Below are 18,041 nucleotides of genomic sequence, written 5' to 3' on the forward strand. Positions count from 1 at the left end.
GGTTAAAACCGGGCGCTTTGGATAAAAAGTTAATAAAACCCTGGCAGATTGGGTTTTAATCAACTCCTACCTCTGCACCTGACGACAGATCAGCTGTATCAATCGCAACTGGCGTTAAGAAGGTGAGTCACTATTATATGACATAACTCCGTGCGCTAGCAAAACTCAAATTAGCCATATGTGTCCGATATTCGGAACTATCCAATGCTAGTTACGCGTAATTATACTATCCCCGATGGTAGGTACTAGGGAATATCTGTATCGCGGGTGCCATGGACACGCACATAGACAACCACAAATTACTCCCCAACTCACGAGAGAAATAAATGTAGGCCATACAAATATATCTCCCGGCCCGGGAACCGAACCCGGGACACCTGCATGGCAGTCCAGTAAGGTAACCGTTCGGCTATGAGATGAGGAGTGCTTCCCTAGCCTGTCTACAAACCGTACGGTTTGTCCAAGTGCCATTATGAATAGTTTTTGTACCTTTGTGTATATTTGCTCTTGACCATTGTAGTGGTAGGGGAGGAAATACAATAGGTTCTGGTCCTACAGCGTCCATCTCGGACCCTTTTCTGGCCAGTTCACCTGCTGCGTCATAGCCACATGACGTGAGCTGCTTTGTCCTTTGATCTACTGAGTTACGTGGTTGTGTATACATCTCCGTGAGTACTTGATGGCATTCATGGATAAGTCCTGAGTTTATGTCATAGCTGCTCAGTTCTTGAAATACTGACAATGTAGTACATATGTACGTATTTCTTTATTTTTTTATATACTTAGTGGCAGATTTTTAAGTGTCGTCAAATTTCAATATTTGCAATTTGCGACATTATAAACATAATTAGATGAGTATCAATTAATAATGATGTAGGTAGAACACATAAATGACTCGCACGCATCGCATGAGAACAAAATTCACGTGATAGAAGTCTCTGAGTACATAAAGAAAGAAGCAACCTTAAACTATATTATCCTCTGGTGTTTCGCGGAAAACGAAAATCAGTTAGATGGTTCGTCAAACTCGTCACATTGTTACCAAATTAAAATACTTGAAAAACCACACCTAATTCTCGGTGAAACTTAACTTGAAATGATGATTAATTTACGTCGATCGAGTGATTGGCACATTATGCCGCAGACAATAGAGCTTCACGTTTACACACAGTGAATCATAAATTCATTCTAACTATCGTGTCTTCAAATTAACTTCTTTAAAAACGCCGACAATTTAAGAAATGTTTGGAATGTTTTGTTAACCACTTGTAAACCGATACCGTCATAAAAATGTAGCGTAAGGGCGCATTTATATTATATAGACACGAATTTCGTCGCGCTCACCCCCCGCGCGGCCGCCGCGCGGTCGAAGAGCGAAGTCCGTGTTGCCGCCGCGCAGCGGCCGCGTGCGTCTAACTGTAATGGCAAAATACGCTGTATTTAGGAAATGAAACTATTTTTCCGGATTTAAATCGCGTATATTTGTTTTTTAAAACAAACCGACGTTTCGGGCCCTTTACAGGTCCCATGGTCACGTTTAATTAAGTTTAATTTTTACATATATATAGTTTACATACATATGTATAGTTTAATTTAAACATTAAGTTTAATTTATTATTAATTATTAGTAGAAATTGGAATAAACTAAAACATATTAATTAGTACTGCAGTCTTATGTCTGTTTGGGATTTTTCATTAGAGGAAATACTGGATCCCAAACTGGTGGTACGGAGAAACCATCTTCCCTGTTGATGTTTTTTGTGTTTTGTTGATGTTGTTTGTTTGATGAATTAGGATGTTTTTTAATTTCAATGGCCTCTCGCAGCATCCTGGGTAGATAACGGACTTCTTTTGCAAGGACCTAGGGTTTGTCAAACTTCATTGAATGTGTAGGTTTATCCATGACATGCTCGCAGACTGCAGACTTGTTTACGCGACGGTGTTTGACATCAGCTATATGTTCTTTGACGCGGGTACAAATACTTCGCTTTGTTTGTCCAATATAAGAGAGACCGCACTCACAGTCAAGCTTGTAAACTCCTGCATCCTGTAAGGGGATGTTACATTTCACGGGTCTCAGGAACTGAGAAATCGATTTAAATCAGGAAAAATAGTTTCATTTCCTATGTGTAACAATCGCGAAATCCTAAGAACTCGATACGCTGTATTTGTTTAGCTTTTTCGTTTTAAGTTAAATGAGCGTTCCGGACACGCGGACGAGACTGGTTTGAATTTGATTTACGCGGCGACCTGCGCGGTCACCGAGCGGCCTCCGTGGCGGCCCGCGCGGCGACCGGGCGGCGACCGCGCCGTAGATTTCTGCAGAGGAATTTAAATAGAATTCAGATTCGCCATTAATGTACATGAAGGTGTGGTAACTGAGTGGTCGCCGCGCGGCGGCCGCGCGAAAACTTTCTCCTCGCGTAACTGGGCGCTTAGTCACGCGACAGATGCGTGATTATTATATTGTTTCGAACAAATATTACCTACACAAAAATTCCTGCTGCATTATAATATGATGATTAAACTTTACATTCCCAGTCCCAGTCCCGCGAGTGGTGTATTATTTCGCACCATTGACTGAACCGAAATGTTTTTGTAGCAAAGCTACCCAGTCATGCTGGCACAGCCTATCATCGGTGGTCACTGCCACGAAAAATAGGCAACCGCTCCATTCTCAGCACGCTAGCACGCTGGCGTTAGACTGACATTTAAATTTTATAATTTACACTATGCCAATACCTACTTTACCAGTGATAGTATCAATGTCAATCAGCTTTAATAAAATATATTTATTACTACGCTATACGTATTGCTTGGCAAATTATAAATACCTACCTATTTTAATTGTACAGGGTTTAGAGCACGTCAAGCTTGATACTTATGATTTAAATTCAATTCTATGCCATTTACGACAGAGAATGGTCCAAAGAGTCAAGCTTGATGTGCTCTTGATTGTACTTTCACATGTTTAGCGCTACATTTAAAAATGAAAATGTCCTATATTATAACTAAATGGATATTATAAAACGTGCAGAGTCAGATCGCCGCGCCGTGTCGTTTTCACGGTCGTCGGACGCGAGGCTGGCACGGCAGGCGGCCGTCGCTCACACAAAAAAACAACTTTCCTCGAAACGGGCGATGGCGCTAAGCGATTGACACGTTCCAAAACGTAATAAGCGCCCGTAAACGGAACTCACTTTAAATCTTTTGGCTACGCGGATGGTTCAGCCGAAATAACTTGTTGATGTGCGTTGCGGGCGGTACGGGGGTGCGCGGGCTTAGAGGGGGCTAGCGCCGCCGAGCGACGGCCTGTCTCGCGGCGGCGAGCCGGCGACACCCTGTCTGCCGCGGTCGGCGCTGTTGCCGTTCCGTGCACATTCTTGTCCGCCCGCACCCCCCTCCAACGCTCATGAGCCACCCGCGCGCACTGAGCGACAACGTCGCATGCAAACTTGTTTCGTAAACGGATGTGGCAGCGACCGGGCAGGGCGGTATATCTATCCTTTTCTATCATGCGGATATCCAAGTGAGGAAATAGGATAGCAACGGTGGCGCTATGTGCTATCGGCTCCCACTTGCGGCATTTTTTCACGTCGAGAATGAGGCGAGATTACTAATATAGGCAGTGTTCACATTTGATAAAATAAGTTTCGTTTTTTTTATCCTAAAAATATAAAATATATGCAATTTCCTTTACAATGTTATAAGATAGACGAGTATAACTTATTATAGAAAAATATGTTTTAATTACGAATTACTCTACTTTTTGTTCATCTATTTAGAAAAAGCGTTTTCCACTCTGTCAAGTGGAAAATGAATGATCATTATTAAGTAAGTTAGTAGATTTAATGCAGTCACGCTGCCACAAACTAACAGTTTGTTAGCTACAAATTGAATACAATTTGCAGAGTATAATGTATATTATGTGAGCTCCCGTCGCCGCCGACTATCCATCGTATCTGATAAATACTTTTTTCATGTAGTCAGTCTCTGTTTACTTGTTTTTTTACAAAATTAGTAACCTAGACAAAATACAGTTAGTTCAAATCAAACCAAACAGGACTTAGGAAATGTTATGCAAAAGTACAATATAATTTATTGTGAAATAGTCTTTATGAGCACATAAGACCCGCGCGTCGCGCGCTCACGTTCGGGTGGTACGCGCTTCGAGCAGCAAGCCCGCCGCCAACATCCGCGCCTTGCCGAGCGGCGAGCGAGCGACAGACAGTCAGTTCGGCGCCGACACTCGCCACGCGCACACGTTTGATCAAAAAATGGCTGCCGCCCACACACACTCGGCTACTGTGCCCTCTGACCGCCGCCCTGAGGGACGTGCCGGTTCCCGACGCATTTTCCCACCACAATTTAAGTTGCAAGTACTTGAAGCATACAGACGAGATGCCCAATGTCGCGGTAATCAACGAGCTACTGCCAGAAAGTTTGGAATCCACAGACGACAGATTCAGAAGTGGCTTCAAGCTGAGCCCTCACTGCGAGCCGCTCTGCTGAGGAGAGCTCCACAACCAGCGCCATCACCTCCGCCATACGCAGCTGGTTCTCCGGAAAGTGCCCGTCTGCCGTCACCACCACCTGCAGCGCTTCCCACGCTAGTGCAAGTGCCAACACCCGTACAAGTGCCCACGCCACTACAGGTGCCTACGCCGATACCAGTGCCTATGCCTGTAGCGCTGCCCATTGATGTGCCTATAGACTTATCGGTACGCAGACCGTCACCACCACCAGCACCACAACCAAATCACGTATATCCTACTGTGCCAGAAACACCAAGAAAACCGTTCAAACTATTCCGACCATATCTGGATGAAGACGAAGAAGACAAGCGACCAGCGGTAGCGTCGCTGCCGGTAACCAGCGGCGTGCACGTGTCCGCGTTCGTGCCAGTGCAGAGCGCGGCCGGATGCGCGTTGGCCGCATGCCCCGCACCACGTTGGTGCGCACCTATGCCCTCCTTTCCAGCTCCTCTCAGATGAGAGCATGCCTCAGGGGCTCAGCCCCGAAACTACTGTGATCTAGTCGCTGACGCCTGGCTGGCGCCGCCCGGGGCGTAGCCCTCCATCATCGTGCCTTATTGTACACGTCGCCATAGTGCATTATGCCATCATCTAGATGATAGCTTATTTTTGTGTATAAAATATAAGATTGTATTTTTATATGTGGGGTTTATGAAGCAAGCATATGGAGAATGAATATTATAACGATTTATTATTATTATAATAAAGAGAGTTGTTTATTAAATCGCATTTTAATTTATGGTTTTTTACGGGTCCGTTGTGGGGCAGGTAGCGCCGGCGCCACCCGCCCCCAAAGAAACTACCTGACACTACTACTTCATTCTCATGAAATCGCTTATAAAATTGAACTCGGTCTAACTAGTATATTTGTACATACATTCTTATATATAAGAAAACCTACATGTTAAGCTCATAAATTGAAATAAAAACCTAATTTTTAAATGAGAAAGATGTAAATTACATTTTTAGAATTATAATTATTATATAATTAGAAACTACAAAAATTCTTGTTTTCAACCGAGTAATGCGTACTATAGGGGAAAACTATTATAAACCAAAATATATTGCAAAATCTTTTATAAAAGCATCTAAGTAAGAATCAATGTTTACTGTTTTGTATTGGGTATAATTTTCATTATACATGAAAATTATACCCAAAAATGTGCTTCAGTCAGTGGCAACATAATATCTGCTAATTAAGCATTGCTTATTATTAAGCAATCGATAATTAATCATTTTATAATGTTTTAAGTATTTAACTAATTCAACAATCGCAGCATTGTAGCGAAGGTAGCAATAGTAACAATTTGATAGCGCGCTAGTGTACTGTACCAAGTCTACACCTTTATTTTTTAAGGGTAACATAACAATAAACATTCCCGATAATTAACTATACTAACAGCAAAACGACGTTCCAATTCGACGAGAATGAAGAACAAAGCACCTACCTTCTGCGAATGTCTTGGCATTAATCGTTGATATCATTGCAAAATTACTTAAATATTGATCAACCAACATCAGACCAAACGATTACGAAAGAGTGCACTTAAAAATGCAAATCTTATTTACAACAACATTTATAAATATAATGTCTTAACAAGATTAAAATGAAGCTATTAAATAACCATTACATTCTACACAGAGAGACGGAAACGTGGTAATGGTGTTGTATATATTCAAAGGGTAATTGTTATAAAATGAAACTATTACAAATTACATTTGTTTAATTATTAAAAAAAAATACGAACAATTATAATTTACCTATCAATAAAACCATGCAAATACTTGGTGGTAGCGTTGCCTTGTTCAAATTTTATACAGACGCGTAGACGTGCGAATAAAATAAAAATGGATGTCTGGTGGTGTGAAGTCATGATAAGTCTATCAACTCTCGGCATATTGACTTTGTAATGTAAGTAGGTCTACATGCACGTAAATGCTTCGGATGTCAAGTCTTCACAGACGGTCTTCAAATGTCCGCTTAAAAAATTTTCTTCTCTTCTTTCATTTTATTTACATCCATAAAAATGTTTAAGTTCCTGATAGATTTGATGTAAAAAATAATAAACATGACTTGCATATTGACTCAACACTAGTGGTACATACTTTAATGTTTAAATAAACAATACATACGGAACTTATGTGTATGAAATAGTTTGCGCGTTTCAGCGATGGTAGTCAAGAGCGAGAGCGATTGTTTCTCAACTGACAGGGTCGAGTGTTGGAATCCCTACAGGCGGCGCGGCGGCATGTATGTTACCTACGACTTTATTTTCCGAGTCACGTACATTTGTGAATATGTATAATACTAATACCTCCATCTAACTGTGTAGGAAAAGATCAAGCAATGTCACAACAAAGTTGCAACCCACATTGGCCAAGTAAGTACCTATGACGGAATATGGCCCACACCGTCTCCTCAAAGGAGACCCGTACCCAACAGTGAGATGCATACCGACTTAATAATTATTATATAGGACTTTTTTAGCATTTAGCAAGGTCTTTTTTTTAATTCCAAAAAAGTGCCTTATATTATGTTTACATAACAAATCGGATAGACTGACGAAGTGAAAGTCATAAAAACTCATCACCATAGCCGCGCAGGGAATTGGAGCTTTTAAGAAGTAAGCAAAGGACAATAAAACGTCTTTGCGTGGTTTTGTATAGGGCGAGTCAGGCGTCGCGCTGTCTGGCAAAGCGCAGCCAGGCGGCCGCCCGGTGCTGCATACATGCGGCGCGGGTGAGTCGCTCGTGCAGTCACGGATCGGTGCACTGTGAAGTCGTTCATTTTATAGATTTACTTATATGTATATTTCTCAGTTTTATGTACCAACTAGAGAAACTTTATTTCAACGTATGTCACGTTAGAAAAACATGAGATACAAGGAAATCGAAAGTAGACAAGTTTTGAACATTTTTTTAACGAAAGTTCTTTTAATTTGAAACTACTGTAGAAAGGAATATTGAGAAATGTTTCCTGTATCAAAATTAAACGGTCATGATCATGGCTTAGCTCTCGCCTTCACTAATCCAAATACATTCACAGCAATTAGTACGTTTTCAAAACGCATAGTTTGCGTGTTTTAATTTTATTATAGAGAGGTAAACATGTTGCACCGGGTATTTTCGTTTTGCCTTGTGGCAAAAATATGCGTTAGGTAGGGCCTACCTACATAATTATTTTGGTACTTGCCCGGGTTTCTGACGTGGTTTGACGTCTTGGCTAATTCGCCATATTTTTGAACATATTTTAGCAAAGCACAAAGCTCATGTACACGTACAAAAGAAGTATTTAAAATGCAATGTTAGTAAAAAAACACAGTACACACATAGGAAGAAATTGCTATGAAAGTCGTTTCCTAAGTCGTTGATATAATTTATATTAATTAATACGTAGATCGTAAGTGAGACTTAGTCTATAATATAACGGAAATAGGATGGATCCTATTTCCGTTATATTATAGAGTGGGTGAAACTGGGTATTTGAAAGAATATAATCTGATCGAAATTTCTCAGTCCGCGTCTGCTCAGCCCATGAAAGTGCATATTGGCTGCAGTCGCAGTTGTTAGATATTTACGACGCCCTGCCGGACGAGATGGGCCATAAAGCAACGTAGGCATCGCACCACTATGATGTCAAGGATATTTTTGGCACTGGCTACTCTCGTGTTATGGACTGTTAAGTCTAGCATTTGCTATGACGCTAAATAGATATGAAATGCGTATATAGCGTGTGCAGTGAAAACAAAAATGCTTACGATCGACCTATGTAATATTCTAACAGTAATTGGAGATTTTTTTTAACAGAGCCGTAAGCTCTATCAAGCAGGGTTCAACAACAGTTAGCCAAAACAGTCGTTAGGTCCTTTAAAACAACCTTTCCGGATTTATTTGTCTACCTGTGACGACAAAAGGGCATTAAAATCCCTTTGAATGAGTATTTCCTTAGCGCAAACATAAAATAATTAGCTGCGGTGTCTTTGTTTGGCTCTTCCAGAAATTCCTCGAGCTGCGGGTTGTTTGATCGCGGCATGCGCTTCTAGCGTTTGTTCTTTTTGATGTTGTGTTCAGCGGACAAGTTACGTAAACGATACGAACGCATCTTTCCGGTATTCCGAACGGCGAAATTTTAAGAAATTGGTACACCAATAAATTTGAATGTTGTCAGTAATATTCATTATGCCAGTTTTGTGTTAGTTTACAAGAATAAAATGTTAATTTTTTTTATGATCCCAAGTGACAGGACCGTGTTAAGCGACCCGCTTGTGCATGACAGTTGCAGTGACACGCAAAGAGCACTGCCACCGGGCCCGTTACCTTGAAACATAGGTTGACAAGTCCTATATGCCTATAATTTCACCAGTCACCCTTACCGTTCAAAGCCGGAACACAGTAACGCTCACATTGCTACTTAGCAGCATATATTGGTAAGGTGGCAGTACTTCCCTGGACGAACATTGCTGTCATAAGAAGCTCTACTGCTATTTAATCACATGGCTATGTAACTAACTAAAAAGCGTAGAGTCACTACGAAAAAGGACATGCCATTACTTCCTTTACTTCTTTTATCAGACAAATGGCTGCTAATGCTGTCATTATTGCTTTGGATGCGCTGGAAAATAATACCTAAGACTTCTGTGTATTATAAGATTAAACTTATTTCCCGTTAAGCTTATTAAACGAGTTGGAAATGCAGACTTTAATGAAAGAAGCCCTTCAGCATCGCCGCGGCATACTCAACGAGTGTCGCTGTGTGCATAAATACCACCTCGCGATAACAAATACCCGTGATGCATAGGGTTTCAGATTTCAGCATTTGTTTTTAGTATTTAATTATTAGTGATGATACAGCAACTATTATACATTTTTAGTTTTTCCCGTTGAATACGCTTAATGTGTGGGTTACATAGTATCTAAGTAAATTAAATGTCGTATTGAGAAATAATGTCTTATAACATCGTGACCCTCCAACGTCCAACATTACAAACTATACAATAATACCCTAATAACTATATAATACCCTAATACCCTTTAACCCTGTGTTGCGATTTTCGACGTCGTTATTGGAGCATCGATGTAAAATGCAACGTAGTGATTGCAATAACAACAATTATAGAGCAACCTTTCAGTTTCCAAGAGCTGAACTCCTAAATAAATCAGTGCGGTGTCGTCAGTACAGCACATAAATAGCGCCAATCACAAGACAGACGAGGCGGCGGCGGCTGCGCATAGAGCATTTTCGGCGGTAAGCAACGGACCGTCAGGCAATTGTGATGGCATCGCGCGTGATGGCCGCGGCCGCTTGCTTGGCGCCAACCGCCCGCGTGTTATTTCCGACGCCATTACTCACACCGGCTTCGACTAATTATAATATGCTAGCTCGCATCGCTCACGTCCACTGACCGCTTATGTATCCTGTCTCAACCAAATGTATGCTGCACTCGTGAAATTTCAAATTTTTGTTCTCTCAGAATCGCGCACGCGATAACCGTGTGCTCATTACCCGTGTCGTTAATTGATATAGCTTCAATGAATGTGGCATTTCGGTAAGATCAGAGGTGTCGGCGGCGTTGAAGCGGTTCTCGGTAAATACGAGTGCGTAGATGCGCAATCAGCGCCCCCGCGCCCCCTGACACCGGCCTCGATACTGATAGCGCCCAAACGGTTGGCGTACTGTGCCATTTAGAGCATTAAATTACATACAGACAATGAACTACACACTCACATTGGTTGTGTTTTAAAATATGTTTAAATTACGACAAACGTGTGTTTTAGGCGGTATTAGGTACCTATGTGAAGGGTTTCTTCGGCCTATATTCTAACAATTTGATTGCAAAGATGCGGCAGGGATTGGATTATGGATAATATCTATGTTATGCGCGATCGTAAATATCAAAGTGCAATGATAAAACAACATCGAATAGAGTGTAATTTAACAGATCACGGTACCAATGACATTGAACCTATATTATCCTATTGAAGGATTTCTAAAATAAGCTTGTATAGTCATTGTTTAGTAACTGTGTTCTGAGGGATGTTCTAACGAGAATATATTTATATGGAGATGGATAATAACTAAAACCCTGACTGGTTCCTCACTTCTTTCTGGTATGAATTTACTTAACACGTTCGCGGACAGTGAGTCACCCATTTTGGACACTAAAAAATTGTATGAGATATTTGGAAATGTCATAGCAGAATCGTCACATCACGATCATAGTGGATTGCTGAATGTGACAATAGATGCTATACCAATCGGTTGCTATAGCAGTCGTCGCTAAACGAATCATGTCGTGAAACATCAACTCTGTCTTTCTCGTGGGCTGAAACCTCCGACTCTTCAACGCTAGAAAAACTTTCAGATGTCCCATCAGACACCTCGTCAAATATGCTTTGCAACATTGACGTTGATCAGCTTCGATGGTTTTTTGGGAGGCATTTGCAACCAATTTTGAACAAATAAGTAGGTGCCTGAATCGACTTGTACTGATGACGATTTAGATGATGCTTTTGTAACAATTAAGACTCAAAATTATATTCGTACAAAAGTATATAAAAACAAATGTCTTACAAGAAACATAATTTCAGTTGAATAACGAATCTATATAAAAATAAGAGTTAAAGGATTTATGTAAATAAGTTGTGTTTTTAGAAGGTGAGACCATTGCAAATTAGGTTATACGAGTAATGCAAATAAACTAACATTTGTCTTGTATTTTAGTATTTACGACACTATTTAGACAAATAAAAACAGAAAAACAATATTTACGACAATTGAAACAGTGTGACAATATGGCGTCGGCGCACGAAAATCACTTCAATCACACGTGTCAACTCTCCGAGCGACGCCCTGAGCGTATGATGGAACAAAATGTCATACAACACAAACACAGATTCTATAGCATTGGTGTCCAAAATTCCGGGGGTGGGAGGGGCGAGGTGACTACAAATTTTGTTTGTGAGCAGATAACATTTTGTGGGATAGTAATCGTTATTTATCGTGGATTAAAGGTAACAGTAAACCTTGATCAATACTAATTTCCTGTGGTAAGGTGTCTTTAGCATTTCTGCTCAGGAAATGGGGACGAACTTCGCATGCTATATAGCATTCACGTCAATGTTCGGCAGGCAAATACGGATGTTATAGCATTGCAGTCCGCGAACGTGTTAAATCGTCACCAAATAAGAGGCCAAATTTGACAGCTAAAGAAGGTGATAGTATGTAACTTTGAATGCGATCAACGAACAATGAACAAATTTTTTTAGCATAATTGTAAAAATAGCAATAATTATTAGCATAATTGAGTTTAATAAAAAAATACATAAATTTTATTGAAACATTATATTATAATATGACAAAACATATTTGAAATACTGTTTTCGCACGATTCACAAAATAAAATGTAATTTTGAGTTATCCCGAAACGTCCTGAAAGCAGTTACGTGCTCAAGCAATTTTTTTTAAAATAATAGTGTTGTAAGCAATTAATCGCCGAATTTCACCGAGTCACTTCGATTTCTCGGAAAAAATATTTTAAAAAAATATTGGAAAAAAATATGAACATTATTTGCGATTGTTTGTTGTTAACATTGACAACTTCTACCTTATTGCCAGCCGAATAATTGAATTTTGTGAAATCCTTGGTTTCTTGGTAATTTAATATTTTTATGTAGTTGTTTTATCGATAAACATACTTATTTACACTAAATTCTCGTAGCAAACCATTTATGATTATTATAAAATGAAAATTAGAAGAATTGCATACCATTCATCGCAAAAAAAATACGACAATAAGAGGAATTGCTACAGAATTGCAAGGAATTCTGTAAATAACTTGCTTTTAACAGAATTGCACGATTTGGCCTTTTAGGCCTCCTGAACAACAATGAACCGAAAAATAATCTAAACAATCAGAAACTCTTAAAATTTGATAATGAAAATCGTATAATGTGATTACCCGTATGATAAGTCCACATCCGTATTCGCGTCACGATGACAAGTGTCACATTTTGGCCTCTTATTTGGTGACGACTTATAATAATGTGCCAGCTGCCAGATAACCACACACTTTACCTGGATCTAAACTAGGGAAATGCTCAGATCGTTATCACACTGGAATCAATTTAGAAAATTTTATTCCCTAAATTGGGGCTACTGCGAGTCAATAGTATCGTAATCGTAAAACATCAACACACTATCAATTCTGACCTTTCTTAGACCCGTTAAATGCTATGTTTGATCTTTGAAAACTGAAGTACAGCACTAACCGAGTGACAAAATTTTTGTCGTCTCAGTAACCTTGTAGTAAGTCACGGGCGTAGTCGCCTTCGCGTCGCAACACGGGTCAGTGATGCGGACAATTCTGTATCACGCGACGGCCGACCATGACGCAAATCGACCTGCTGCCAATAAAAGCACCAGACAATCAACCAACTCTTCGCGACCAGCTAGAAACTTACGCGGACCTGACTTGCTGTTATGCCAAGTCAGAAATGTTAGTCGCTTTATTGTCATTTTCGAAATGTCAAATCTAGGGCACTCTATTACACATTCTGACTGAATACACACAATACAGTTACCTAAAATCAATAATACAGTCTGCATTTGACTAAAATAACAAAACCCAATTTCATATAAAATTGTAGGATTGTTAAATAATTTTAAATTCGTGATTATATTGGTTTAACTTTCATCTGGCCTTTTGATAAACTTGTTGATTGTTGAGTGCGCAGCGGTGTGGCGACGGCAGCGCGTTTGGTTTGTGGACCACCCGAGAGTGTGATGTCGTAAATATCCGTGGCGCAACGGGGATCATCCACAGATGCCGCACTAAGCCTGATAAGCCATGTATTCTGGTAGCTTAGAATCACTGCAATCTGTTTGACTACATTAATCCTTCTGCTTTTAAAAGGTACAGATTGTTAACGAACCTAGGTACATTTGATCAGCGTTATAAAAAACTTTACAATTCGTTTGTGTAGAAACTTACTTCTTATAAGTTCACACACTGCTCACATACAAATAAACAACGATATCTACCAATGTACAAACGTAGAACATAGTTTTCGAATGTGTTTTACCAAGGACCAAAATCAAAATTGCGCTTTACCTGTCTGGTGGTTGCGTTAAACAGTACGCATTCTGGAGTGACTAATATCTGCAATAACAACATTACGAAATTGTTATTCCTTATCAAACCGATTTGCAAATCCATATGGAGTAGATGACCCACTTAGTGAAACAAAGAATGAGTCAAGCAAGCATTTGCTGTCATTGTGGAAATATGCGCCACTGTCCGGCCTAACTAATCACCGATTTGATATTTATTTAAAAATTCAATGTTATTTAATACCATGCTATGTGTTCAAAAAAATACAGTAGACGTTGAAATAATTGTTCATTTTTGCATAGTGACGAACTGGTGTTCTGGTCAGCTGGATGAGTGCGCCAAGTAATTTGCGAAGCAGCAGGTAAAGAGGGGGGCAACTCGTATTGCGGAGTTCAGCGAGCGACAAGTTGTCTGGTAGGGCCGGCGGCGGCGCCCGGGCCCACCGAACCTCCGCCCGCGCCCGCTTCGCCGCCGGATTATATATGGGCTTGACGCCGGCCTGCCCCTGCCTTCTCCTCCGCCCGCCACGCCGCTTGCCGCTGCGCCCGCGCCACTGGCTTCTCAGAAAACGATACCCAACCGATATACTTACATGACGCACACAGGCTTAGTGCCAAGCGAACACAAGCTCAAAACACATTACGATGCCACTGTCTTCGACAGGAGAGTTTAATTTATGGTGTGCCTGTGCGATGATTTCTTTAGATAATGTAGAGTAGGTAAAGCTAGCTTCAAACATCAACATGATTAACGAAAGAATCGTTGAGACCCGAGGGGTCTATTAGGTAGAGTTGGTGCAAATTTTATAGAAGTAAGCAATTTTATGTTCATTTGAAATCTTAACATTAAGTACCTACTTGATGAGTTTTTGATCATTGTTTGATATTACGCTCATTCCCCAGTGCATCATCATTCCCCAATCATAACCAACAAAGTACACAGTACATTTACTATTGTTCTGCTTCAACGTGACGAATGTTTTCCCTCAGTTATGCGAAATTGCTATTTATAATGGAGCATGCGTTAATATAACGAACACAAATCTATAATTATTGAATTTTTCAGGCAAATCCTGTAAACTTTTGGACTTTAAGATATCATTTTGAAAATCACTATCGAAAAACTAGAGTCCCATTTTACACAGTATCGTAGGTAGTAAACTAATTTCAAGAGCAGGTTCTGGAGTGATCGCAGCAAAGAAATGGGCAACGTTTTTTGGATTTTATTCACGTTAGCTCGTATCCTCGTCAGTGATTGAATCGGAGTGATACGATTGCATCGTGTGAGTAATCATCGACACAAAGGAAGCCAACGCTTGGAACGTGGACGCGCAACACAAGTGTAAGCTATCTATACGAGTGTTTACACACATTATTATAGGTTTATTCAAATAGATCTGCTGATGGGTGTGTGCGTAGATAATTTATCGGAGAGCGCCGCTCGGCCGGCCGCGGCCGCTCTGTGGCAACGCGGCCGGTGAGGTGGTTCGCGCTTTATATGGATACTTGTCTAATCCACCGCATAAATTACCAATGGGCTTAGGTTTCTCTCGAATAGCTAATGAATCTTTACGAATACCTACCTCAGTACCTACTTCATTTCAACGTGGCTCTCCCTTTCACATCTATTGCACAAATCCTTGATGGTGCTTTAAAGCTAAACCAATCTATACCTACGAGTAGATTGCGGTAGGGTAGTAAACAAGCTGCAGTGTAAATAACGCTAACACTGGCCTATTTACGAAATAGGATTAAGGAGATAAGTCGTATTGCACTTTTTAATTTAGTCATTTAATGCGGTTAAAAAGAGGAATAATGAGCCGCAATCTAAGTCATAAGTGGTGCAGCAACAGCGTGTAAACGGCGGCGAGTGGTGACCGCGAACGTTGCGCGTGCGCAAAGAGAGTGGCGCATGGCGCCTGGTGTTCTGTGCTTAATAATATGGCGATGGCGATGGCGCCGCAACACGTTCACCCTTTGTGCTTTTCGTTACAGTTAACTACCCAAACGATAAAGTTGTAAACAAAACATGATTATAAATGAGCGTTAATAATGATAGCGTCACTTCCGCAAAACATAATTTTCCGACTATGCAAAACGTATGCAACCAATCAGACATTTGTACGGTGAACCAAAAATTGTTTTTACGAATTTTAAATTATGTTTTGGTAGAGTCGTGAGTACACCAGCTGAAAAATGGTCGACTAACCTCATTCTCTAACCTAACGTATCCTGCATATCGATAAAAGTGACAGCTTTTGAAAATGATATCAATAGTTTTCTTTTATAACTTAATATACAATGACTTTAATTTAATATACAAATACTTTTCTAATAGGATAAGATGGCATGGGATCTCGTCAAATAATAGTTATCGTCAAGTTAATTAGACTATAATCAAAGTAACTAATCACGTGTTAATAACAAATCAAAATATAATCGTGCATTGCGACGCATTCAATAACATCTATAATTAATTAACAGTGTTGTTTTAATGATTGATTTTATAATAACCTATTATAATACCTATTTTTAATATAAATGTGTGTTGCACACTGTATGCAGTTTCCCCGATATTGTAACTATAATGCCATCAGTTATTTGTGTGCATGTTTTTATCACGTTGATATAATAGTGACATAACGTAAATTGTTATGAAATATATATCAACTTCGATGTCATGTATGTTTCCCAACCACAAGCTGGAATAAAATAAATTGAAATTGTCAGCTTACTACAAAGGCGGGTGCTAATCTTAGAGGATGTAAAAGAAAATAGTGTAAGGTGCTAATAGACACCTGAAATATGTATCGGCGGGATTTTCCACATAGAGCCTCGTTTGATTTACCTTAGTCACTTGCTAGAGAAGAGCTGTCTCCGGTTGATGTCATACCACAATGTTAACAGTCTATGGGTTTTATATTGTGGCGTAGTTATAAATATTTAGGTACTTATATAGCATTGTTATAAAAGTAATGTTAAGCGCGTGGACTGGCTGTATAATTACCGAGCTGTCCATGCAATTAAGGGCAGTAAATAAGGGCATTCCAAGGGCCTATTAAGTTCACAGGCATGCAGTCAGCGAACCGATGAAGGTCAAATTCTCAGGTTACGCTGACACATTACAGCATAATACACTTGAATGACCATTAAGTGCACCCTATCATATTATTTATTATGCCTATTCGTGGGACTGCTTAGACGTGTGCATGTAACAAAGAAAGATCTTACAGAACATGTTACAAACTTCCTGGTATAATGTTTAAAATTGGAACGCATGATGCGGCGCGCGCGGCGCTTAATCTAACAATCACACTGCACTAAAAATTACTGCTGTCGACATTCACTAATTTCCTGTAGATAAGTTGTAAATAATCATAAATAAGAATCAATTTCATCGATATTACGCAAATACGTATCTATGGAAGTATCTTAAGCGTCAAGGTAATCCAGAATGCCTGCGCAGCCGCAGCGCCACAGAGTCTGGTGCGACCGGTACCCCGCCCGCCCCGCGCCCGCTGCCTACCTGTATGCTGCCCACGCAACCGATCGGCCTACGCCTAGCTCCGTTCACATAACTTGAGTGTCTCTACGCATGACACATAATGATCGATCGTGCGTTCGTGTCGAGTAGGTACCAACCTACTCATCATACGATCATCATAATGGTTAAGACAGGCGTGCCCAACCGTGCCCTCTACACAAAGGAAAGGATAGGTACTGTTGTGATAATTACGTAGTACAATCAATAATTTAGGTCTCTAGCTCTCTTCGCCACATGAGTTTCCGAGATTTCGTTTAAATTGTAGACCTTTTCATTACTTATTACCAGAGACAAATAGCCAGAGTATTTTTACCAGTACTATAAGTAGGTACCTACTTAATAAACACATACAGTTGATAATACATACCTCCCTCTGAAATCCCGAAATCATTACAAACGAAAAGCAGAGAATCGTAACAAAATAGTTTTATTTTTTAATCAGGGTTAGAAGTGATAATTATCTTGATAAATATACCTCCAGAATTATATTATTATTTAAAAAAGTAATTGGAACAACAAAATGCTACCGTTAGCAATGTCGTGTCTCGTGTTTTTATATTTACGTATCCAAATGTAATTGTGTGAAATATCAATTTCAAAAAATAATACAAACCAAATTATTTTCCCAAAGATGTTCCTTCGTGTTTATTTACTTTTCTCACTGTTTGTTAGTCAAAAATTAGAGATAAAATTATAATAATATACAAAATATATACCTACATGATAATTGAAATAAAAGAAGAAAAAAAGAATAAAAAGAAATATCATAATTATTTCGAACCCCTACAATTACAAAAGTTTTCTTCTAAGTACAATTAAAGTAATTGATAGATGAAAATTAAACACATGGCAA

The 18,041-nt window shown here is 39.7% G+C and overlaps 1 protein-coding gene across 1 annotated transcript; it reads left to right on the forward strand.

Moving 5' to 3' along the window:
* The first annotated feature begins 4,163 nt into the window (after nt 1-4,163).
* Nucleotides 4,164-5,240, forward strand: LOC113233157 (BCL-6 corepressor-like protein 1). The gene has a single exon (XM_026468168.1). It carries the CDS (start codon nt 4,278-4,280, stop codon nt 4,992-4,994), a length of 717 nt encoding a protein of 238 aa, XP_026323953.1. The 5' UTR covers nt 4,164-4,277; the 3' UTR covers nt 4,995-5,240.
* Nucleotides 5,241-18,041: the final 12,801 nt, after the last annotated feature.

This window comes from Hyposmocoma kahamanoa, unplaced genomic scaffold, assembly GCF_003589595.1.
Source record: "Hyposmocoma kahamanoa isolate Upper Pololo Valley unplaced genomic scaffold, ASM358959v1 78, whole genome shotgun sequence".
NCBI classification, from domain to species: Eukaryota; Metazoa; Arthropoda; class Insecta; order Lepidoptera; family Cosmopterigidae; genus Hyposmocoma; species Hyposmocoma kahamanoa.

Excerpts from the sequence above, each read along its gene's own strand:
- LOC113233157 (XM_026468168.1), top strand. The coding sequence starts at position 4,278 with ATGGCTGCCGCCCACACACACTCGGCTACTGTGCCCTCTGACCGCCGC.